At 45.6% G+C, this 23,931-nt stretch overlaps 4 gene segments (V, D, J or C); all 4 read right to left on the reverse strand.

The window, feature by feature from the left end:
- Window positions 1-23,931, reverse strand: part of LOC126951110 (probable non-functional T cell receptor beta variable 7-3) — a 632,711-nt gene that overhangs the window by 489,193 nt on the left and 119,587 nt on the right.
- LOC126951115 (T cell receptor beta variable 5-5-like) overlaps window positions 1-23,931 on the reverse strand; it is a 66,502-nt gene that overhangs the window by 40,735 nt on the left and 1,836 nt on the right.
- LOC126951089 (T cell receptor beta variable 6-5-like) overlaps window positions 1-23,931 on the reverse strand; it is an 88,740-nt gene that overhangs the window by 27,805 nt on the left and 37,004 nt on the right.
- LOC126951118 (T cell receptor beta variable 6-9-like) lies at window positions 2,549-2,979 on the reverse strand. The segment is given in 2 exon segments: window positions 2,549-2,844; window positions 2,931-2,979. Coding segments are annotated over 2 exon segments (324 nt in total).

Below are 23,931 nucleotides of genomic sequence, written 5' to 3' on the forward strand. Positions count from 1 at the left end.
ACTGCAGAAAAAGGTGGTACATGTATATTTCTAAAAGAAGACTGTTGTTTCTACATAAATGAATCAGGACTTGTAGAGGACCGGGTCCAACAGTTACGCAAGTTAAGCACTGAAGTAAAAACACGGCAGTTTGCTTCAGCTGCAGACCAATGGTGGAATTCCTCTATGTTTTCTCTGTTAGCCCCTTCCTTGGACCCCTGCTAAGTCTACTATTTCTGCTTACCGTAGGACCTTGTGTTGTTAACAGAATTTTACAATTTGTTAGGGAGAGATTTGACACCGTACAACTCATGGTCCTCAGAGCCCAATACCAACCTGTAAACGCTGAAACAGAATCAGACTTATAAGACCCAAGATTGGCTCTAAAGATACCTGAAAAGAAGGGGGGAATGAAAGGAGCTGGGCACATTCCTCAGCCCCGGGCTCAAAACTCCCTGAGCCTAGCACAAACACATCCCATCCTCCCATCCCACCACCATATATCTCTCAAACTCCCTGAGCCCAGTACAAACACCACCTGGAAAGCGCAGGAGCCAAAAGAATTTCTTTGTTCCCCTACAACTTTCGGGCTATAAAAAGCAAACGCTCGCATTGTTCGGGGCCCTCTTGTATACTGTGTAAAGGAGGGACCAAGTTCGAACTTGTAGTAAAGATCCTTGCCGCTTGGCTTTGACTCTGGACTCTGGTGGTCTTCTTTGGGGAACAAACAGTCTGGGCATAACATCTTATGTCTACTTCTTTCTATATAGACACAGTAACAGTCTGATCTCTCTTTCTTTTCCCCACAGGAGCACTTGCTTCACTTATAAAAGAAATGGGTCCAGGAAGGCAACAAGAGATGAGATTCCCTCCCGCTGTCTCCACAGGTCACTGCACTGTGTCCAGGGCTTTGATGTCCTTGCAACTCCATCAGGAGGGAAGCTCAGGAAAGAGATAGAAGGAGATCGAGCCTGAAAGGAATGAGGTACATCCCCCATATATCTCCCAACTTCCTGAGCCCAGCACAAACACATTCCTCCATATTTCTCTCAAACTTCAGAAAAACACCACCTAGGAAATCCCCGATAAGGACACAGCAGGAACCAATAAAAAATGCTAAATGTGCTGTAACCGAGAGAATTACCTTGTTCCCCTGTAACTTTACATATCCTGTTTACATCGGGCTATAAAAAGCAAGCACTCGCATTGTTTGGGGCCCTCTTGTACGCTGTGGAATGGAGGGACCAAGTTCGAACTTGCAGTAAAGATCCTTGCCGCTTGGCTTTGACTCTGGACTCTGGTGGTCTTCTTTAGGGAACAAACAGTCTGGGCATAACAAGCCCTGCCTCTAAGTGGAGGGAGACTTTAGGCACAGGATTAAAGAAAAGTTAGCAGCCAGTGTCTGGAACATCTACATATAAATTGTGTCCACATTCACCTAGGCAGCGCAGGTGTCCCCCGGAGAGGAGTCCAGGGACTGTGGAAGGTTGAGACAGTTTGTGATCAGATGCCTCAGTCTGGGAGAATCCATCCTGTGGTGCATTGTATTAAGTCAATTTTGCAAAGGCAAGATAAGAAGGCCATTTCTCTAATCATTCTGGGTTAGAGATGGTCAAAGATACATTAGGTAAAATTTGTTAGATAGATGTAATACAGTCACTATTACACTAGGCAGGTCATTGTGGTCAGACAGAGAGTCAGTGACCAGCAAATACAGAGGCATCCAACAGACCTAGGAAGTCCTATTCCTTCTGCACCCTGTGTCCAGTTCATCTTCCCAAATGGTGGACAACAGCAGCCAGGGAGCCCCCAGTGTTTGGCGGTGCACCTGCAGGGGTGGCCCCCATAAAGTGGGAACAGCTTCCCCAGAAGCAGGTTTCCGTGGCCTTTTCCTGTCCTCCCAGCTCAAGGTCCCACTGCATGGCCTGGCATGCTCTGATCCTCTCATGTCCCTGCATCTCCAGCCTGTCCTACCCAGAGCTCCAGAAGCCCTGGCTACTGACTGGCTCTGTCACCTTCTGACTTCTCTCCTCCAGACCTTCTCTTCCTTAGCTCCTCCCACATATGCATACCATCTAATAAATCCATTACAGTGTCAAATTTGTAGTGGCTCTGTTTTATTGATGCAAACCTAATGGAGATGTTCTTAACAGAAGTGGTTTCAAGGAACAACCTTTAACGATGGAATTCTAGAAGTGGATCTCTGATCTGTCTAGATTTGTTGTGGAGAAAGACCCTTAAGGAGAGCCCTGAGACCTGGAGGAGGTCAGGTGCTGCAGCCACAAGAGGAAGCCTTTTCCCAGGTGTGGCCCCCGTGATAGTGATTCCCCATCAATGTCTAAGACTGACCTGAGCCCAGCAATCAAAGGGTTGGGCTTTCTTGCACTTAATGCTAGATCTCTGCACAGAGCGAGGCTCATTCTGTCTGGACCACTTTGGGCCACTTGGGGTTCCAAGGTTCCTGGTGTAGAGAACTCTGCCCAGGGCATCCCTGAGTCTTGGGGAGCGGGAAGGAGGGCAGAGCCTCCCTGTGTTTATGTGCGGAGAGGAGACGGCCGTGCAGCGCTGTGGAGTCACTGCTGCCACAGAACTACACAGACGTCTGGGAGGGAGCAGCCGACTCCAGCCTGAGCGGGAAATCCTCTGTGTTTAATCTGGAGACATTGTAGCCATTGGGGACTTCTCCTTTGTCAGTGATACCAGCAGCAGCTGAGTAATGAATCAGCCTCAGCCCCATGCCTGGGTCTTGTCCATACCAGGACATGCAGTCATGGTTCATATCCTGGGCACACTGCAGTGTCATGCTCTGTCCTGTCTTCAGGACCTGGAATTTTGGGGTCTGATTGACAGCAGCATTCCCTGGACCTGCAGAGAACAAAACTGATGCTGCAGCCCCAATGGGAAGGCACTAGGCCTTTAAATCCATGCAAGGGGCCCTGCCCAGGACCCACCTGCCCACAGGAGAGAAAAGGCCACACAGCACAGGAGCTCAATGCTCATAGCAGGTGCTACAGGACGGAGGGGTCTTCTGGGTCTGTGTGTTGATAAAAGGGGAACAGGGCTCTCAAGGCAGTCATTCTGAGACGTCATTCTCCCTGCCTGGGCCCTGGAGCCTTCCTGTCAGGAGAGGCCACGCCTCTTCCCCAGTTGGTCAGATCCAAAATCAATGCACTAGTAAACAGCCGAGAATGAGAGGAACACATTTGTCTGAATTGAAATAAGTCTCCAAGATTTTCATGACCTTTTGTAAACCATTTGTATTTCAATGCAAATTTTATTTCTTCAATGATATAAGTAATATTCTAGTGTTAGTTATCTACATAATGAGTGGCTCTTCAATAATATAATTAACAATCTAGTGTTAGTTATCTACATAGTGCTGTAGTCTAGAGTCTTAGGGAAGCTCCTCATGTCTTCCTGCTGTTTTTGACTCCTGTGTCCCAAATACTCCTTCAAGTATCCTTTTCTAATTTGCTTAATTGACCATAATCCTGTTTAAATTCCTTTGTCTATATTGGTTTTCTCTGTTATCAAGTTTCCAAATCCCAGGGGCAGGCTCATCAACATTGGAGGAGTCGTTTTGCTCTGTTTCTAGTCAATTCACTGACAGATGAGACTCCTGAGAAACCCAGCTGAGCACCTTCAGCTCCACCCAGGGCTCTTGCTTTCCATGTCTGGGGTGAGACCACGGCAGAGAGAACCACCTCATGCTGCTGACTGCCCTCTGTGTGTGGATGATGGTGACCACACAGCACTGCCCATGACCTATGGGCACAAAGGTGGCCTGATGCGTGAGGGACTTGGGGAGAGAGGGTGGGCTTTAGGGGAAGGACGAATGCTCTGTTTGTATTTGAGATGTCATGTTTCACAGAAAATATCCCTTTGTGCAGGATGCCTGCCGTTAATTTAGTAATAGTTAAATTGAGTAATAAACAAAAGGAACTCAAATAACATATCTCCTGTTTCCTCCAGGATTTCACAAGCTTTCCCCGGGGTTTTTCCTTGTCTGTTTTCTGAGCTCATCATCTTCTCCTAGACCCAGCCACACCCTTCCCCCAGGCCCCTGTGTCTACTGTACCAAGCAGCAGAGTTTGATTCCTTCTGGCTACCCTCATTTCCATGGCTGCTTAATTACGGGTGGGGTGGGTTTAGGATGGCACAGGGCAAAACAACGTAAAGGGCATTATTCTTCTTAGCGCTCTGATTCACACTCAAGATTATATGCTTCCTGGTAGAGCCTCACAGTGAAGGGGTGGCCTGCCCCTCCACACCTGTGGGTGTTTCTCCTTAGGTGGAACGAGAGACTTGAGAAAAGAAATGAGACACAAAGTATAGAGAAAGAAAAAGTGGGCCCAGGGGACCGGCGCTCAGCATACAGAGGGCCCAGGCTGGCACCGGTCTCTGAGTTCCCTCAGTATGTATTGATCATTATCTTTACCATCTTGGAAAAGGGAAGTGGCAGGATAATAGGATCATCGTAGGGAGAAGGTCAGCAGTAAGACATATGAATAAAGATCTCTGTGACATGAATAAGTTTAAGGAAAAGCGCTGTGCCTTGATATGCATATACAAACATCTCCATAAACCTCTTTAGTGCATAAAGAGCAGCATTGCTGCTAGCATGTCCCACCTTCAGCCCTAAGGCAGTTTTCTCCCATCTCAGTAAATAGAACATACAATTGGGTTTTACACCAAGATGTTCCATTGCCCAGGGACGGGCAGGAGACAGATGCTTTTCTCTATCTCAACTGCCAAGAGGCCTTCTTTCCTCTTATACTAGTCCTCCTTAGCACAGACCCTTCGCGGGTGTGAGACTGGGGGACGATTAGGTTTTCCCTTCCCAGGAGGCCATATTTCAGACTATCACATGGGGGGAAACCTTGGACAATACCTAGCTTTCCTAGGCAGAGGTCCCTGAAACCTTCCACAGTGTATGTGTCCCTGGGTAATTGAGATTAAGAGAATGGTGATGACTTTTCACAAGCATACTGCCTTCAGGCACTTGTTTAACAAAGCACACCCTGCACAGCCCAAAATCCTTTAAACCTTGAGTCACCACAGCATGTCTCTTGCAAGGACAGGGTTGGGGGTAGGGTTACAGATTAACAGCATCTCAAATACAGAACAAAATGGAGTCTCTTATGTCTACTTCTTTCTATATAGACACAGTAACAGTCTGATCTCTCTTTCTTTTCCCCACACACAGTACTCATCGCATGTGGATCAACATTCCCCCATCCTCACCTCTCAGCTTGCCAACAAGTTACAGACTCTTAGAGTAGAAAAGGCCTTAGAAAAATCTTGTTTCCATTTCCAGGTGTGCTTTGTAAGGTGGAGTTGTTATTAATATTTAACACAGCTATTTGTCCTTCATTTCCAAAGCAATTACTCCCTCAGGTGTGCATCTGTGCTGAGACCTGAAAAACCATTAGGAGAAGGGGGAGGGTTGCATCACAGCTTCACGACTTAGAATTTGATATTACGTGTCCTTTGTCTTTGATATCCTGCGGCCACTCTGCTGTGTTCCCAACTGGCCCTCCCCACTGCCTATGCTTCCTTCTCTGCTGGTTCAAAGAAAATAAGATCCTCCTAATTTTAGAATGCAGGAACACTTACCAATTTCAGGCCCATGAGTGTCTCTCTTTGAACTCTGAGTTATTTATTAAACAAACTGTGACTGCATTGGCCGTGCCATTTTTTCCGTCATCACCAGACTTCACAAGGTAAAGGAGTCTTATAGATGTTTCCTTAACCTCAAAAATAAATTATCCCACCTTCCAACTACTTACTAAGCAAAACTGACTAAAATCCGATGGGATTCTAGTTAACATTGTTTTCCTCTACATTTCACATATAAGAAGTGACCACTTAGATGCTTTTCTCCCTCCCTCATGTTAACAACAGCTCCTCATAGAGCTCCCTGGTCTAGTTTATTCACATCAGTGTCTCTGTTACATCTTGTGATGGGAATAATTTTCTCAAAGCTCAGATCTTCTGGTTCCAGGCCACTAACCACTCACCTGCTTTAGTATCTCCCCATTGCCAACACCATGAAGCATGTACCTGCAGTGCTATAGGGTACACAGACCCTCCTACCCCTGGTGTCTTATCTGAAGACAACCCCAGATGGTTCTAGACTTCCCCTCCCTCGAACTCCCATCGATCAATCCCACACAGAAACAAGCAGACTGTCCTTTATCTGGCTCCATCATTTATTAGCTCTGAGACCATGGGCAAGGCATTCACTAACCTTCCTGGACTCTAGCCTCATGTAGACTCATCTATAAAACAAGACTAACATTCCTCTCAATGCTTTATGAGCATGAACTCAGATACTGTGTAGTCTCTGATAGGTTTGACAATTATCTACCCTTTTATCCCTCCCTGTCTCCTCAAGCAGGAGAAACTGATAAAGCTCTCAGACCTGCTAGGACTATGAGTGATGGAAAAGCTGGAATCATCAACTAAGTGCTGGGGTGAGGAGAACCTGGAAGCATAAGGTGCCATTCAGCCACTTTAGAAAAGATCTGGCAGAACTTAGGAATCAGGCAACAGAGCACAAGTGTACCTGTCTACCCTCATTATGCAATGTGAAGCAGCTAATAGGAGCAAGTTAGGTCTATATAAACCAATCTGGAACAATAAAGACCAAGTCTGTTAACAGAAAAGAGTATGCATGTGGCAGGTAAAGTGTACAGGTGAACCCATTTTCTGTAGGTGTACTTGGGTAGAAAGTTATGCATGAACACAGAAAAGAGGGGTAAAAGGAAGCAAACCAGAGTGTTAATATTCATTACCAATGGAAGATGGGATTGGATTCGAGAGCATTATTGACATTTTCATTATATATATATTATTTAATTTGGTTATTAAAAAATCTTAACCACACGCAAGCTTTAAGTTAACACTTTTCATCAGGTATCAGAATTTGTAGCATCTAAAAGGGCAAAGTACAGAAAGCTTCTGTTAATAGAACTCCCTATAAAGGCTCTTTTTTTTTTTTTTTTTTTTTTTTTTTAATAAACTGAGGATAAAGTGTGCTCCGTGAAAATGCACGAGGTCCTGGAGAACACAGCAAATCTCTGACTGCTGAGGAGGGTGAGCATCGAGGTCGATACATTTGATGGTGAGGTCAGTTCATGCTGATTATGAACTAATAAGGCTTCTACCTCTGAAAGCCTGATCACCATGGGGAAGTGGAGGATCTCACTCCTTGTTCTAGAACAGACTTTGAGTAGCCCCCTGATTGGAAAAGGAAGAGAAATGAGCACCCTCTAGTGCCTGCATTTCCAAACTCAGTGAGAGCTTGTTTCCAGTTATACATTCTTCAAACTTTAGAAATGCTCTTTGTTTCTGATCCAAGTAGCAGTATTATTACGATGTTGATTGTAACGATATTGCACAGTTATGAACAGTACACAGCTTTCTCAAATACAGATTTAGCGACTGGGTGGAAGAAAATGCTGTCCTTAGGGAAGATGTTCCGACTTTGGTATGTTTAAAGTTCAATTATTTAAAATAGTTAGTCTATTTTTGGTCTTTATTGCCTAAAGAGGTAAAACTGCATTCGTCTTTAAAGCATAGATTCAAATCATTTCGGCAAAATTGGGGCTTCCACCCCAATTTTGGGCCTCCACCTACCTCTCCACCATCAGCTCCGGGTGTCTACTTTAGGGCTCTGTTTGACAGGCTGCTGCTTTTTCACTGAACATATGTCCTTCCCTCCCATTCCTAGGTCTCTGTCTTATTTCTTACATGAGACATATTTTAGGTACATTTATTCTTAGTGTGAATATCCAAAATTAAATTTTACTAGAATAAATTGAGAAAAATATGCTTAGATATTTATATGAGAAAGTGGTTTTTGTTTACACACAAACAAAATTGTTTTTTAGCTTTTGTTGCATTAAATTAAACTCTTGTGCATCAAAAAACACCATAAAAATGAAAATGTAAGCTACAGACTGGGGAAAGACACAGGGAATGCATATAAATGATTTTTTAAAAGTGTGAAATTTAACATTCCTCAAAGTTGCTAATGAAGAGGCCATAGTAATGACTCCTGAAGACAACTGAATCTCCACTGCAGCCCTGCTGGTCACTAGAGGACAGTGTGAGGGTTCTGACTTACTGACCAGGACAGAGAAGGTAATGATGGAGCAGGGGCTAGATAGAAAAATGTATGGACTAGTTTGTTTCCTGCTTCTGATCCTTACAAGCCAGGAGACACGGGAAAATGACTCAGTGTCCCTTAGCCTTCCATCCGTAAAGGAAAAATAAGAATGTTTGATATGCAAGATTGTTGAAAGGATTTAAGCTATATAACAAATACAAAGAATCAATCGCACATCTAGGGCTCATTGGTCACTCTTGTTCTGAAGCTACCCAGGAAGTGATAAGCTGCAAGAATATGCAGCAGAGAAGTGGGCACTCTCAGGGCACAGGAAACCTGGGCTCTGTGGGTTGGGAGAGCTCTGCACTCAGTAGGACAGTAGACATGCCTTCCAAACAACTAAAAGCTTCCCTTGAAGGAGTGAAAGCTGGGTGGGGCCTGCAGCTCTCAAATCAAAGCTAAGGCAGGAAGTTTACATACAGAATGTCAGTGACTCTGCCAGGCTGTGCCAAGCTGCTGGCACAGAGATACAGGGCCGAGTCACCCATCTCTGAGGCGTTCACATTCAGCTCAGAGCTATAGTTAGGGAACTGGCGACCTGAGAATCGATCAGGGAAGTTGCCTCTGACTCTCTCTTCCTTCCTATCATACTCAAAGATAAGCTGGGGCCCCTGACCCAGGGCCTGTTGGTACCAGTACACACTGCTGTGCCCAGAGATAGGAGAGCATCTCAGAATCACTTGCTGTCCTCTCGTTTTGATCAGGTGTGTGGCACTTTGGGTGACTCCAGCGTCCACTGGGCCTGTGGGAAAAGGAGATGTAGGATGAGCCAGGAGACAGCCTGGAGGCCCTCCCCAAGGTAAAGTGGAGGACACAGGGGTGGGAAAGCTGAGAATGGGGCTGCTGTCCAGTGCACAGGACTCACCTGCTCCCATGAGACAAAGCAGCGCCCAGCAGAGGAGCCTGGGGCCCATGGCACAGTAGGGCAGGCAGCACCGCACCTGACGCAGGGCTTGGTTCTCCTGGGATAGAGTTGAGTGAGTTCCGGTCCTTGATTTTCCTGATGGGAGGGGTATCCTGTGATGTCACTGTCCTGTGTCCTCCCCATGCAGGCTTCCTTAGGTCTGGTGCTCCACGGACCCTGGATTCTACCTGTCCTGCAGAGCTGGAGGGATGGGTGAAGGCAGAAGCTTCTGTAATGATACAGTTGCTCCTCTGCTCACAGGCTGCCCCATCGCCCTATCACCCTCTTCTGACCTAGTGCTGCAGTGCTCCATGCTGGAGCTCACACACCTGCTCATCAGCGGAGGGTGAGGAGCCTGTGATTAAACCTCAGGTTCCAGCTGTTCCTTGCGGTCCTCACATCATCTTTCTGATGCTAGATTCACTCCAATGTTTCTAACTATATTTTCTTGTCCCAGGCAACATTCCCAGCCCCTTTCCTCAGTGACCGGTGGTGCAGAGTTCCCAAGACTTAGTCAGTCTGATCAGATCCAAAGCAGACCTGGGTTGTCTGTATATTATTAATAGTACAGATTCCCCAGAAAAAAATTCTAGTGCTTTAACAGCTCACAGTACAGAGTTTGGCTTATAGGAGACAGGACAGCAGAGGGAGGTAGGGTCACCATCTGTGCTGGCTTGCAAAATCTATTCCCTTGGCTCCCTTCTTTCTGGGTTAAATTTCCTGGTGACTGAAAGTATTCACACAGTAGTCTGAATGCTTAGCCCCTTAGATATTTCTTTCAGCAGATATCCTAGCGAATGACTCATAATTTTTATGTTCCATGAAGTCCTAGAACAGGACACAATTTTGCCAAAGATTTTGGTACTTACAATAAGGATGGCATTTACTTCAATTTCTGATACCTTCTTTCTCATTTCTCCATGAGCCCTCACCAGAACTGCCCTTAATTCTCTGTTTTCAGCAATCTAGGCTTTTACTAGTCTGCTCCTCCCAATTCTTTCAACCTCTATCCATTAGCCACTTCCGATTAACTACAGCTGCTTCCACATTTTCAGATATTATAGCAACAGCTTCACTCTTGGTACCATATTTTCTTTCAATTTCTTTCCTATGCTATAAAGAAATACCACAGACTGGGTAATTTATAAAAACAAGAGGTTTATTTGGCCTATAGATATGGAGACTGGGAAGTCCAAGATCAACGGTCCATAACTGATGAGGGCCTCCTGCTGTTATCCAAGGCAGGAGGAAGGGGAAGCAAGCATCCGAAACAGAGAAAATGGCTGAATTCATCCTTTTTATCAGAAGACCATTCCCAAGACAACTAATTCACTCCCACAATAAGGGCATTGATCTCTTTCTGAGGGCAGATCCCTCATGAACTAATTGTAGCTGTCCCACCTCCCAATACCATTACATTGGCAAATTTTAACGTGAGCTTTTGTGGGGACACACAAGCATAGCACACACATCTACACCGTGAGTCTGTATTTCCACTCTTAAGTCTATATCTGAAAAAAGAAAAAAAAGAAGAATGCGTATGTCCACAAGAAAGAATTCCACAAGAATGTTCACAACAACTTTATTCATAAAGGTTGAAGACAGGAGTAACGTGGATCTCCATCAGCAGGAGCATGGATCAACAAGCTGTGGTATATTTATGCCATGGAATATTAGTCATAAGAGAGAATGACCTACTGATACAACAATATGAATACACTTCAGAAGTACTAATTTTGGAGAAAAATAACTCAATAAAAATATGATTCCATTATATGAAGCTCAAGAATAGACGAAGCTAGTCAATGGTGATAAAAATAGAAAAGTTTTTATCTCTGGGATAGAAATTAATTGGAAATGAGCATGAGGATGCTTTCTTGAGTGATGGAAATTTTTTTTTTTTTTTATTTTTTTATTTTTATTTTTTGAGACGGAGTCTTGCTCTGTCGCCCCGGCTGGAGTGCAGTGGCCGGATCTCAGCTCACTGCAAGCTCCGCCTCCCGGGTTCACGCCATTCTCCTGCCTCAGCCTCCCAAGTAGCTGGGACTACAGGCACCCGCCACCTCGCCAGGCTAGTGTTTTTTTTGTATTTTTTAGTAGAGACGGGGTTTCACCGTGTTAGCCAGGATGGTCTCGATCTCCTAACCTCATGATCCGCCTGTCTCGGCCTCCCAAAGTGCTGGGATTACAGGCTTGAGCCACTGCGCCCAGCCAAAGGTTTTTGTTTTGTTTTGTTTTGTTTTTTTGTTTTTTTTTTGAGATAGAGTCTTGCTCTGTCTCCCAGGCTGAAGTGCAGTGGTGCAATCTTGGTTCACTGCACCCTCTACCTCCCAGGTTCAAGTGACTCTCCTGCCTCAGCCTCCTGAGTAGCTGGGATTACAGGCACCCACCACTGTGCCTGGCTAACTTTTGTATTTTTAGTAGAGACAGGCTTCACCCTGTTAGCCAGGATGGTCTCGATCTCCTGACCTCATGATCTGTCAGCCTCAGCCTCCCAAAGTGCTGGGATTACAGGCATGAGCCACCACGCCGGGCCAGGAAATTTTTTTATAATAATTTCAGTTATTATTGCACTGGCATACGCATTTGTCAAAATGTACCAGGATGTCCTTGTATTAATATTTGTTTTACTCTCTATTAATTAATATTTGTTTTACTCTCTATTAATTAAACCTTAATAAAAAATATTACTAAAAATTAAACAGCTAAATTGCATAAAAGGTGGGAGTCATATACAAATGTATGCTTGTATTCTGCACAGCCCAATTTAAAAATACAAAAAGACAGGAACACACCTATCTGTGTAAGATATGGAGAATGTGAGAAGTGCTCAGTGACTGAAATAGGCAACATTGAAATTTGGCAACAAAATAACCTCAAGTGACCAGTGGGCTGGAAAACAAGTGAGGATCAATATCAAGGACAGCTGTAGACAAACAAAAACTTTCTAAAAATATCTTAATGAGCTGTTGAAATTCTGAGAACCATGAGCTGTTATACATTTCATAACTTGGGAAATAGGGCATCTGCCAGTCTCACCATAGAGCATTTCCTTTGTTTTTGACTTTCCACATATTGGCCAATAGGTGAATTTATTTTTTTGCCCAGCAAGCAGACTGCTACCCTCTTTGTGAGTTGGGTTCTGGGAGATCCAGCACTCCCCCTTTGGCAGCCTCACAGAGGGGAGTTGGGCACAGCACAGACACACGGGGTTCCCTGCACGTGGGGTTTGCAGTCCCTGTAAAGCCCAGCTATGGACCTTAGTCCTGAAGTTAAGGGATCCCAACTACAGAAATCGTGCCTCTAGGTGTCCGCTTTACCTGTAAGTGCTAAAGAGGGATACAGTTGGAGAAAAATGAAATGTTTGCTCAATATTATTCTGTAATATTTTACAAGAAAATAAAGTGAGGAGTTCATGCATTTTCATCCAAGGCAAAGTCATGATAATAACTGAATTCCTTCCTTATCTAGCCTGAGAAGACTCAGACACTGCTCTATGCCCACAAATACTTACTGGAGACTTATTTATAGTCTCTTTTCGATAATTCTACTGGTAGATTATCTTCAGGTCTAACGGCACAGTTTGGTGCATCTCCTAACATTTTCCTTCAGTAGTCTGTTTATTTAGGTATTTTAGAAATTTTTATCATTATTTTTTTGCCCTCCAGAGAACACGTACTTGGTGTCCAGTGGAATCTCAGCCAAGGTGATGTTTTCAGTACGACTTACAAACTTGTAGAATCCCAGATCTATATACTATATAACACTATATATTATGAAAAATAAAATAAAAAGGAATAAATTCAATATTATAAATAAAACACTTCTTGAATTAAAGGCCTCAGGAAAATTATTTCAAATCAAATGAGTTGGACAACAATGAAAACACTCAGAGTCTAAAAATCAGATTTCCTGAGGGAATCAAGGTGAACTGGCAGCAGTGGTGAAGGCATACTTCTGTCTATCAGGACATCAGCAATGGCAAATGGAAATAAAATAAAGGATATACGTGACTTAAAGTAGGCAAATAAATGAAGTCTTGTTGTTATCATGATTGTATTTATCAAGTAAGGACCATAAAAGTTGCAAAGACCTTTACTTCAAACAGGAAGAGAGGTTCAATATTTTGTTGCAGAAAACTTCCATGGTGACAGGGATAGAAGAGCTTCGAAAGAAAGACGTTCCTGGGTATGTAGCCTCAGACTTTCCAGATGCCCCAACATATGCAGGAGAAGAGGCATGTTTCCCTCCCTTGACAACCTCATGGGTGTGGGCAGCACCACAGCCTCCAAAACGTATAGAAGATGCATGTCTGCCCTGAAGGCCTAGGCTGAGACACCCACTCCTTGCTTGAAGAAGTGAGCTGGTTCAGAGGACTCCTAGAGTGCAGTGGGCCGTGATTGTTTTCACCACCTACATTTGCAGTCACTGTGTTTCAGGAATGAATCTGTGGTCTGTTTCTACCCAAAGGACAGCCGATGTCCAAATCTACCTCTTTCCCATGAAAAGTGAGGAGCAAAGAGAGACAAAAAGTAAGGGGCTCTTGGAGCTGCAAAGAGAAAGAAGGATGAGGTTTGTGAACAGGAAGGAGGCGACCGTGCCACGCTGTGGCTAAGCTGCTGGCACAGAGATACACGGCCGAGTCTCGTTGCTCTGTTCGCTGGATCTTCAGAGTGGAGACGGATCCCTCAGGCCTCTCTGCAGAGAACCGATCATTGGGCAGCCCTGATTTGTCTGGTTGAGCTTTGTCATTGAAGTAAGTCAGAAGCTCTGGGCCCTGCCCCAGGGCCTATTGGTACCAGTAAAGGTAATCATGACCCGAAATTGGATCACACCTGAGAGCTACATCCTGTCCCCTCTCTGTGACTTTGTACCTTGGGGACTGGGAGACTCCAGCACCTGTGTGATCTGTGGAAACAGAATTTGGCAACAGAAAAAGGAAAACATTTGTAGTCATCACACACACACACACACACACACGTCTACATACAGAAAAAAAATGAAACTACTTGGTGTTCTGAGGACTCACCTGTCCCTAGGAAACCCAGGACCACCCAGCAGAGCAGCCTGGTGCCCATGGCAGGGTCAGGCTAGGACGGGGGCGTTACCAGATCAGTGTCACTGTGAGCAGGAGCAGAGGATGACGGACGTCCTTGTCCCCACAGGGCAGTTCCCACAGTGACATCACTTCCTCTCTCATTCCCTAGGACGTCAGGGTCACAGTATTTATATTAGAACACACTTGGGTGATGCTTTAAATATTTTTAACCACCGTTTTAACAACATCAATGCATGGCGCATCGCCCTGGGCTCGAGCTGTCTGGACCCGGAGGCCTCACGCTGCATCTCTGAGTTCATCTTCTCATCCTACAGCCACTCCTCTGTCTGCTGGGCATGTCATGTAGGATGCACCAACAGTGCCCCTGACATAGGGCACAAAGGGGTGAGCTCATGGTCTTTCCTGCAAGTCAGGGTACTCTGTGCCATCCCATTCATGCCCCAGCCTCCTCCATCCACCCAGTCACACGTGCCCAATGGAACTGTCCCATCACATGGGTTTCCTCATGAACTGCCCTCATGCCTTTCTTTTGGGATCATTTCACACCCTTCTTAACTGTAACTCAGAACAGATACCCATAGAAAACCATCTTAGGCATAGAATGACTTACTAATGCTCATCCATTCCATGCCCTAGACTGGGTAACTGGGAACTTCCATATGAAAAACACCAGGACCTAAAGTTCTAGCATCTAAGATTTGTTTTACCACTGTCCAATTTAAGACACTGATGAAAGAAAAGTACTCAGTTTACTGTTTAGGTCCAATTTATACAAATAAAATGAACATTCTTTACTCTGAAATAATATGTTCTCCTGTGAGTAAGTTAAAAGGTCACACAAATCATGAATTAAACCTACCAGACTACACTGGACCAAGAGAAGACAGAGCTTTTTACTGGAAAGTCTGTTTCTGGGGTTAGTCAATGTGGTTCAGGAAGGAGGCTGGTATACAAAGTACTTTTCCCTGTTGGAAGATGCTGGGATGTGTGATATCCTGGGTACTCAGCTGATCTGGGAGGAAGAGTGGTCAGGCGTGTAATATGAGGGACTCAAAGTTGTCAGTAGAATTGTCCTGGGAAGTTGTCTTTCAACCATTTGAGACATGTTTTGGGCTCTTTGGCCCTTTCTGCTCTGTCCTGTTTGGGGGCCAGGTCTCTACATGGAGAGAAGGCACCTCTACCACACAGTATTCTTGCCATCTTCACAGAAATGCAGGGCAATTTCTGCAGATCTGAGGATTTCACTTCGGGTTTGCCATCAGATCATTGAGCTGATCAGGTACAAATTCATGAAGCACATTTCTCATACTGCAGAGCTCAAAGGGAGACCAGAGCGCTTGCTTTGGTTATAAAAGAACTGGGTCCAGGAAGGCAGCAAGACATGAGATTCCCTCCCACTGTCTCCACAGGTCACTGCACTCTGTCCAGGAGTCTGATGTCCCCGCAACTCCATCAGGATGGAAGCTCAGGAAGGAGACAGAAACAGGAGGCAGAGCCCTGCCTCTGGGTGGAGTGAGATTCCAGGCACAGAATTAGAAGAAAAGGTAGTAGCCAGTGTCTGGAACATCTACATACAAATTATGTCCACATTCACCAGGGCAGCACAGGTGTCCCCAGGAGAGGAGTTCACGGACCGTGGCAGGTTGAGACAGTTGTGTGATCAGATGCCTTAATCTGGGAGAATCCATCCTGTGCTGGATTGTGTTAAGTCAACTTTGCAAAGGTAAGAGTCTGACTTTCCCAGAATGCCATTTCTCTTATCACTCTTGGTTAGAGATGGTCAAGGATACATTTTATAAAATTGAAAAGACAGATATAAAACCGTCACTATAACAATTGGCAGGTCATCGTGGTCAGACAGTGAGAGTCAGTGACCAGCAGACACAGAGGCATCCAACAGACCTTGGAAGTCCTGTTCCTTCTGCAACCTGTGTCCAGTTCATCTTCCCAAATGCTGGCCAATAGCAGCCAGGCTGCCCCCAGTGTTTGGTGGTGCACCTGCAGGCATGGCCACCATACAGAGGGAACAGCTTCCCCAGAAGCAGGTTTTCCTGTGCTCCCGGCTCAAGGTTCCATTGCATGGCCTCACATGCTCTGATCCTCTCATGTCCCTGCCACTCCAGCCTGTCCTGCCCAGACCTCCAGAAGCCCTGGTTACTGACTGGCTCCTTCACGTCCTGACTTCTCTCCTCAAGACCTTGTCTTCCTCAGCTCCTCCCACATGTGCATAAAGTGTAATTCTGATCTTAAATCCATTACACTCTCAAACTTATACTGTCCCTATTTTATTGATGCAAACCTAATGGAGATTTTCTTACCGGATGTGGTTTCAAGGAACAACCTTTAAGAATGGAATTCTAGAAGTGGCTCTCTGATCTGTCTAGATTTGTTGTGGGAAAAGACCCTGAAGGAGAGCACAGAGACCTGGAGGAGGTCAGGTGCTGCAGCCACAAAAGGAAGCCTTGAGCCAGGTGTGGATGCCAGGATAGTGATTCCCCATCAGTTTCCAAGACCGACCTAAGCCCAGCAATCAAAGGGATGGGCTTTCTTGCACTTAATGCTAGATCTCTGCCAGGTTACAGTAGATGTAGTGTGTTCCTACTATTGGATCATCCACTCACTCATCACTCACTCAGCCTGTTCTCTGTGAAATGGGTCTCCCCACATGCCAGGCACCATTGTTGGTAAATGCAGCAGGCACAGCCTTAGCTCTCACGGGCTTAAAAATTGAGTGGAGAGGCCAGGAGCGGTGGCTCATGCCTGTAATTCCAGCACTTTGAGAGACCGAGGCAGGCGGATCATGATGTCAGGAGATCGAGACCATCCTGGCCAAGATGGTGAAACCCCGTCTCTACTGAAAATACAAACAAGAATTAGCTGGGCGTGGTGGCGCATGCCTGTAATCCCAGCTACTCTGGAGGCTGAGGCAGGAGAATTGCTTGAATCAGAGAGTCAGAGGTTGCAATGGGCAGAGATCACACCACTGCACTCCAGCCTGGCGAAAGAGCAACATTCTGTCTCAAAAAAAAAAAAAAAAAAAAAATTAGGGGAAGCACAAAAATAATCAGACAAGTATCTGAGAAAGCCCAGCTGTGCCAAAGGTTACTAACAGACATGATTCTATGAGAGCTTAGGAGAGGAAAGTTGATCTCAGCTGGGAGGGGAGGGAGTGCTTCCCGCAGGAGGGCTGATCTTGCTGAGATCTGAAGCACAGGTAGGAACTGGCCACTAGACAAAGGAAGGCTCCAGCCCAGGGCAGAGGAAACGGTCGTTGAAGTCTCTGTGATGGGAAAGAAGGAGTCACAGAAGAGGGGTTCCCCTCATGGCTGCAGTAGAGAGGGGCGGGGAGGTGGGGGATGGAGGGTGACTGCAGAGATGGGAAAGGTGGGCCACAGGAGGGTGGGGGCTGGAGGAAACCCTAGAGAGAGAAAGCAACACGCTCACCAGGGAGAGATGAGAGTCTAGATGGATCTGAAATACAAATCCAGTTTCATCCTGGGGGCCTCAGACTCAGGATCATGAGTAGAAAAGTAGGAGCTGGGGAAGCCCTGGCCCAACCTCAAAAGTAGAGCTTGGAGGACAGACCAGAGAGAGTAACAAAGGAGACATCTGAGAACCTGGGACCAGTCCAGGCCTGGCTGAGACTGCCTGCAGAGGCGCCTGGCACAAGAGCTATACTCATACGGTCCGGGCCACTTGGGGTTCCAAGGCTCCCGTTGCAGAAATCTCTGCCCATTTCATCCCTGAGTCCTGGGTAGGGGATGAGGGTAGAGCCTCCCTGCCTTTATGTGCAGAGAGGAGACGGTCTTGTCACCTTGTGGAGTCACTGCTGGCATAGAAGTACACAGATGTCTGGGAGGGAACAGCCAACTCCAGCCTGAGTGGGAAATCCTTTGTGTTTAATGTAAAGACATTGTAGCCATTGGGGACTTCTCCGTTGTAAGTAGTACCAGCAGCAACTGAGTAATAAATCAGCCTCAGCCCCGTGCCTGGGTCTTGTCAATATCAAGACATGTAGTCATGGTTCATATCCTGGGCACACTGCAGTGTCATGCTCTGTCCTGTCTTCAGGAGCTGGAATTTTGGGGTCTGAGTGACACACACCAGCATTCACTGGACCTGTAGAGAAGAACAAAGCTGATGCCGCAGCCCCAATGGAAAGGGGCTGGGCCTTGAAATCCACACAAGGGGCCCTTCCCAGGACCCTCCTGCCCACAGGAGAGAAAAGGCCGCACAGCACAGGAGCCCGATGCTTATGGCAGGTGCTGCAGGACGGAGGGGTCTTCTAGGTCTGTGCATTGTTGAAAGGGTACCAGGACTCTCAAGGGAGTCATTCTGAGACCTCATTCTCTCTGCCTGCGCCCCAGAGCCTTCCTGTCAGGAGAGGCCACGTCCATTTCCCAGATGGTCAAATTCAAGATAAATGCACCAGTGAACAGCTGAGAATGACACATTTGTCAGAATTGAAACAAGTCCACAAGATTTTCATGACCTTTTGTGAACAGTTTGTAATTCAATGTCAATTTTATTTCCTCAATAATATAATTCAATAGTCTGGGTGTTAGTTATCTACATAGTGCTGTAGTCTAGAGTCTTAGGGAAACTCTTCATGTCTTTCTGGTGTTTTTGATTCCTGTGTCCCAAATACACCTTCAAGTATCCCTTTCCAATTTGCTTAATTGACCATAATCCTGATTAAAATCCTTTGTCTATATTGGTTTTCTCTGTTAGCAAGTTTCCAAATCCCAGGGGCAGGCTCATCAACATTGGAGCAGTCGTTTTGCTCTGTTTCTTGTCAATTCACTGACAGATGGGACTCCTGAGAAACACAGCTGAGCACCTTCGGCCACACCCAGGGCTCTTGCTTTCCATGCCTGGGGTGAGACCGCAGCAGACAGAACCACCTCACACTGCTGACTGCCCTCTCTGTGTGGATGATGATGACCACACAGCGCTGCCCATGATCTGTGGGCACAAAGGTGGCCTGATGCCTGAGGGATTGGGGAGAGAGGGCCGACTTTAGGGTAAGGAAGAATGCTCTGTTTTTATGTGAGATGCCATGTATCATAGGGAATATCCCTTTGTGCAGGGTTCCTGCCGTTAGTTTAGTAATAAATAACATTTAGTAATAAAAAGGAGCTCTAATAACCTATCTTGTGATTCCTCCAGGGTTTCACAAGCTTTCCCTAGGTGTTTCTCCTTGTCTATTTTCTGAGCTCATCACCTTCTCCTGGACCCAGCGAACACCCTTCCCACAGGTCCCTGTGTCTACTGAACCAAGCAGCAGGGTTTGATTCCATGACATTTGGAATCCCCTCATTTCCATGACAGCTTAATTACAGGTGGGGTGGGTTTAGGATGGCACAGGGCGAAACAACATAAAGGGCATTTTTCTTCTTAGGGTTCTGATTCACACTCAGAGCTATATGCTTCTTGGTAGAGACTCATGGTACTCAGGGCGTGTGGATCAACACTCCACCATCCTCCCCTCTCAGCTTGCCAACAAGTTACAGACTCTTAGAGTAGTAAAGGCCTTAGATATAATCTTATTTCTGTTTCCAGGTGTGCTTTGTAAGGTGGAGTTGTTATTAATATTGAACACAGCTATTTGTCCTTCATTTCCAAAGAAATTACTCCCTCAGGTGTGCATCTGTGCTGAGACCTGAAAATCCATTAGCAGAAGGTGGACGGTTGCATCATAGCTTCGCAGCTTACGTGTCCTTTGTCTGCGACATCCTGCGGCCACTCTGCCATGTTCCCAACTGTCACTCCCCACTGCCTATGCTTCCTTCTCTGCTGATTCACAGAAAATAAGATCCTCCTAATTTTAGAATGCAGGAACATTTACCAATTTCTGACCCATGAGAGTCTCTCTTTGAACTCTGAGATATTTATTAAACAAACTCTGACTCCATTGTCCGTGCCGTTTTTTGCTTCTCCAGCAGCCTTCATAAGGTAAAGAAGTTGTACAGATGTTTACTTAACCTTGAAAATAAATTATCCCACCTTCCAACTACTTAAAAAGGAAAAATGACTAAACTCTGATGGGATCGTAGTTAATATTGTTTTCCTCTACATTTCACATATAGGAAGTGACCACTTAGTTGGTTCTCCTCCCTCGCTCATTTTAACAACAGCTCCTTACAGAGCTCCCTGGCCTAGTTTATCCACATCAGTTTCTCTGCTACATCTTGTGATAGGAATAATTTTCTCAAAGCTTGGATCTTCTGGTTCCAGGCCACTGATTACTTACCCACTCTAGTACCTCCCCACTGCCAACACCATGATGCTTGTACCTGCAGTGCTGTAGGGTACACAGACTCTCTAAACCCTGGTGTCCGATCTGAAGACAACCCCAGATGGTTCTAGACTTCCCCTCCCTCAAACTCCAGTGACACATCTATCAATTCCACCTGGAAGCAAGCTGTCTGTCCTTCATCTGGCTCCACCATTTATTAGCTCTGAGACCATGGGCAAGGCTATTCATTAACGTTCCCGGACCCTGACCTCATTTAGACTCATCCGTAAAACAAGACTAACATTCCTCTCAATGCTTTATGTGGATGAACTGAGATACTGTGTAGCCTCTGGTAGGTTTGACAAATGTCTATCCTTTTATTCCTCCCTGTCTCCTCATGCAGGAGAAACCAGTGGAGCTCTCACACCTGCTAGGACTGTGAGTGATGGAAAAGCTGGGATCATCAACTGATTGCTGGGGAGAGTAGAACCTGGAGGAGTAAAGATGCCATTCAGTCACTTTAGAAAAGATCTGTCAGAATTTAGGAATCAGGCGACAGCGCACCAATGTACCTGTCTACCCTCATTATGCAATATGAAGCAGCTAATAGGAGCAAGTTAGGTCTATATGGACCAACCTGGAACAATAAAGATCAAGGTATATTAACGGAAAAGAGTATGCATGTGGCAGGTAGAGTGTACACGTGAACCCATTTTCTGTAGGTGTACTTGGGTAGAAAGGTATGCATGAACACAGAAGAGAGGGTGAAAAGAAGCAAACCAGAGCATTCATATTTATTACCAATGGAAGGTGGGATGGGATTCAAAAGCATTACTGACATTTTCATTATATATATTATTTAATTTGGTTATTAAAAAAAAACACATGCAAGCTTTAAGTTTACACTTTTCATCAGGTGTCAGAATTTGTAGTGTCTAAATGGGCAAAGTACAGAAAGCTTCTGTCTATGGAACCCCCTATAAAGGCTCAATTATTTTTAATAAACTGAGGATAAAGTGTGCTCCGTAAAAGCGCACAAGCTCCTGGTGAACACAGCCAGTCTCTGACTGCTGAGGAGGGTAAGCATCGGGGTCGATACATTTGATGGTGAGGTCGGTTTGTGCTAATTATGAACTAATAAGACTTCTACCTCTGAAAGCCTGATCACCACGGGGAAATGGGGGATCTCACTCCTTGTTCTAGAACAGGTTTGAATAGCCCCCTGATTGGAAAAGGAAGAGAAATGAGCACCCTCCAGTGCCTGCATTTCCAAACTCAGTGAGAGCTCGTATCCAGTTATACATTGTTCAAGCTTTAGAAATGCTCTTTGTTTCTGATTCAAGTAGCAGTACTATTACAATGTTGATTGTAATGATATTCCAGCATTTATCAACAGCACACAGCTTTCTCAAATACAGCTTTAGCGAGTGGGTGGAAGAAAATGCTGTCCTTAGGGAATGTGTCCTAACTTTGGTCTTTTTAAGGTTCAATTATTACAAATAGCTAGTCTCTTTTTGGTCTTTATTGCCTAAAGAGGTAAAACTGCATTCGTCTTTAAAACATAGATGTAAATCATTCTGGCAAAATTGGGGCTTCGGTCTATCTGTGGGCCATCCTCAGTGATTGTATATTTGATTATTTCCACCCAGAATGGCTCTCACAATTCTTCAGGAACTAATACATAGCCCCGCTCTGTAAATGGAGCCTCTGTCTCACAACCAGCCTTTCCTATCTGGCAAAGGAGGGGAACAAGCAAAGGTCTCTGCTCAGCGCCCGGTACAAAACCAGGTGTGGGCTGGAGGAAGCTGGTGACCATGAACTATCTGTCTCTGGCATTGCCCACCAATTCATGGAAATGGACACCCATAATATAGCTCAGTGTATCAGGCACGTGGCCTCAAAGCCACCCACAGAAATATTTGTGCCTTGGGAAAACTCTCCCTAAGAGAATGGGGAAGCCATTTGTGTTCTTCTCCATCACCTTTTAATGCCAGTGTTTGACATTATGTTTCTGATCACTCTCTCAGAGTGATTAGGTGCCCTGTGTCTGTGAGACTTCCAAATCCAGGACTCCTGTGAGGGAAGGAGATTGAAGGAGGAGACCAGGGAGGAGGGCGATGGGCAGATAGGAAATTCAGTCGTGTAGAAAGGCTTGGGATCCAGTGACTCACCCATGACAGGGATTTCTCATCTGTTTCCAGGACTCATTTGATCCTAGGAGATGAAGAGACAGAGGTTCCCGTTTAATGTTTTGAGACATCTAAGTGGGAACTCAGAGGGCCTTTCAATATCTGTGCTTTATTCTTTCAAGATTGGTCAGCGGCAGCTGGAACCACCGTTGGTACTGACAATAAAATGAGGAACAAAACATCCACAATCTGTAAAATGATGCATTTTACAGTCTATAATGCAAGAGAAGTGTCAATTAAATAGCCACACAAAGGGAAAATGACTATGGTGCTAAATCTATGAATATTAATGCATATTATAAGCTGTGAGCGTTTACAATAAGGAGGTGCAGCCTAGGAAAACTGTTGAAAGAGTGTCTCCCTAGAGATGGTGGTAGTTAAACTGAGATTTGGAGCAAGGCCAAAAAAAGAGACTTGTGTTGACACAGAGAATACAGCATGGAGTGGAAAGGCCTTTGGTGGGAGGAGCATGACGCATGAGGAATGGCCTGAACTGAGGCAGCTGTGGTTGAAGTGGAGGTGAGGGTGCAGAGGAAGGGAGAGGACAGCTGGGAGCAGACATCACGTGGAGGAGGCTGAGGACTGACATGAGCATGGTGTGGGGAAGATGGAGTTGTGAAGGCCGACAGGGAAAAGAACATAGACGTGTATTGTCAGTGCTGTCTGCAAATATACAATTTCAAATGAACTTTCCTTTCTGAGAGCAACTGAGGAAGAGGATTCTGAGGCCAGAGCTGTAGGAGGGGCCTGGAAAAGAGGCTGCATCTGCTCATGTCACAGCAATGTGCGTTGCCTCACCCAGGTGAGACTGGCCTGGGTGAGAAGCTCAGTACAGAGCAGGGTTTCCCGTGCACAGAGTTGCTCTGAAATCTGAGGGCCCCAGCCTCGGCAGTGCTGGAGAGATGCCCATGGGACAATGTCTTCCACTGCCTGGATCATGGTCTCGTGAAGACAATGCCTCCTGTATCTTCCACTGAGCTCTGTGTGCAGAGGAAGGTGGCCGTGGGGTGACTGCTGGTGCAAGAGGGCACAGAGGTCTGAGAGAGGCTTCTGACACCAAGGTCATATGTTTGGCTTTGAGAGAAAGGCACAGACCCTCTCTATAGTGCGTGCTGGGATGGATCAGCTGTACACCAGTTTTGGAGCCTATTAACATCTACACATGTAGTCATGGATGACAGTCTCAGGCATCTCCATGCCACTTCATGTCTTGCCTTTGTTCTCTGTTATCTTGGGATCTGGTTGTCCTAGCTTCTGTGAAGTCTATGATAGAAGGAAGTTGAGTGCCCAAGGAAGCACCCCAATAATGTAAACTTGAGGTAAAGGCTTAGAATAGGATATGGTGAGCCAACGAAAAGGCTTTAGGGGACTCACCTGCCCCCAGGAAAC

This window comes from Macaca thibetana, chromosome 3, assembly GCF_024542745.1.
Source record: "Macaca thibetana thibetana isolate TM-01 chromosome 3, ASM2454274v1, whole genome shotgun sequence".
Taxonomy (NCBI): domain Eukaryota; kingdom Metazoa; phylum Chordata; class Mammalia; order Primates; family Cercopithecidae; genus Macaca; species Macaca thibetana.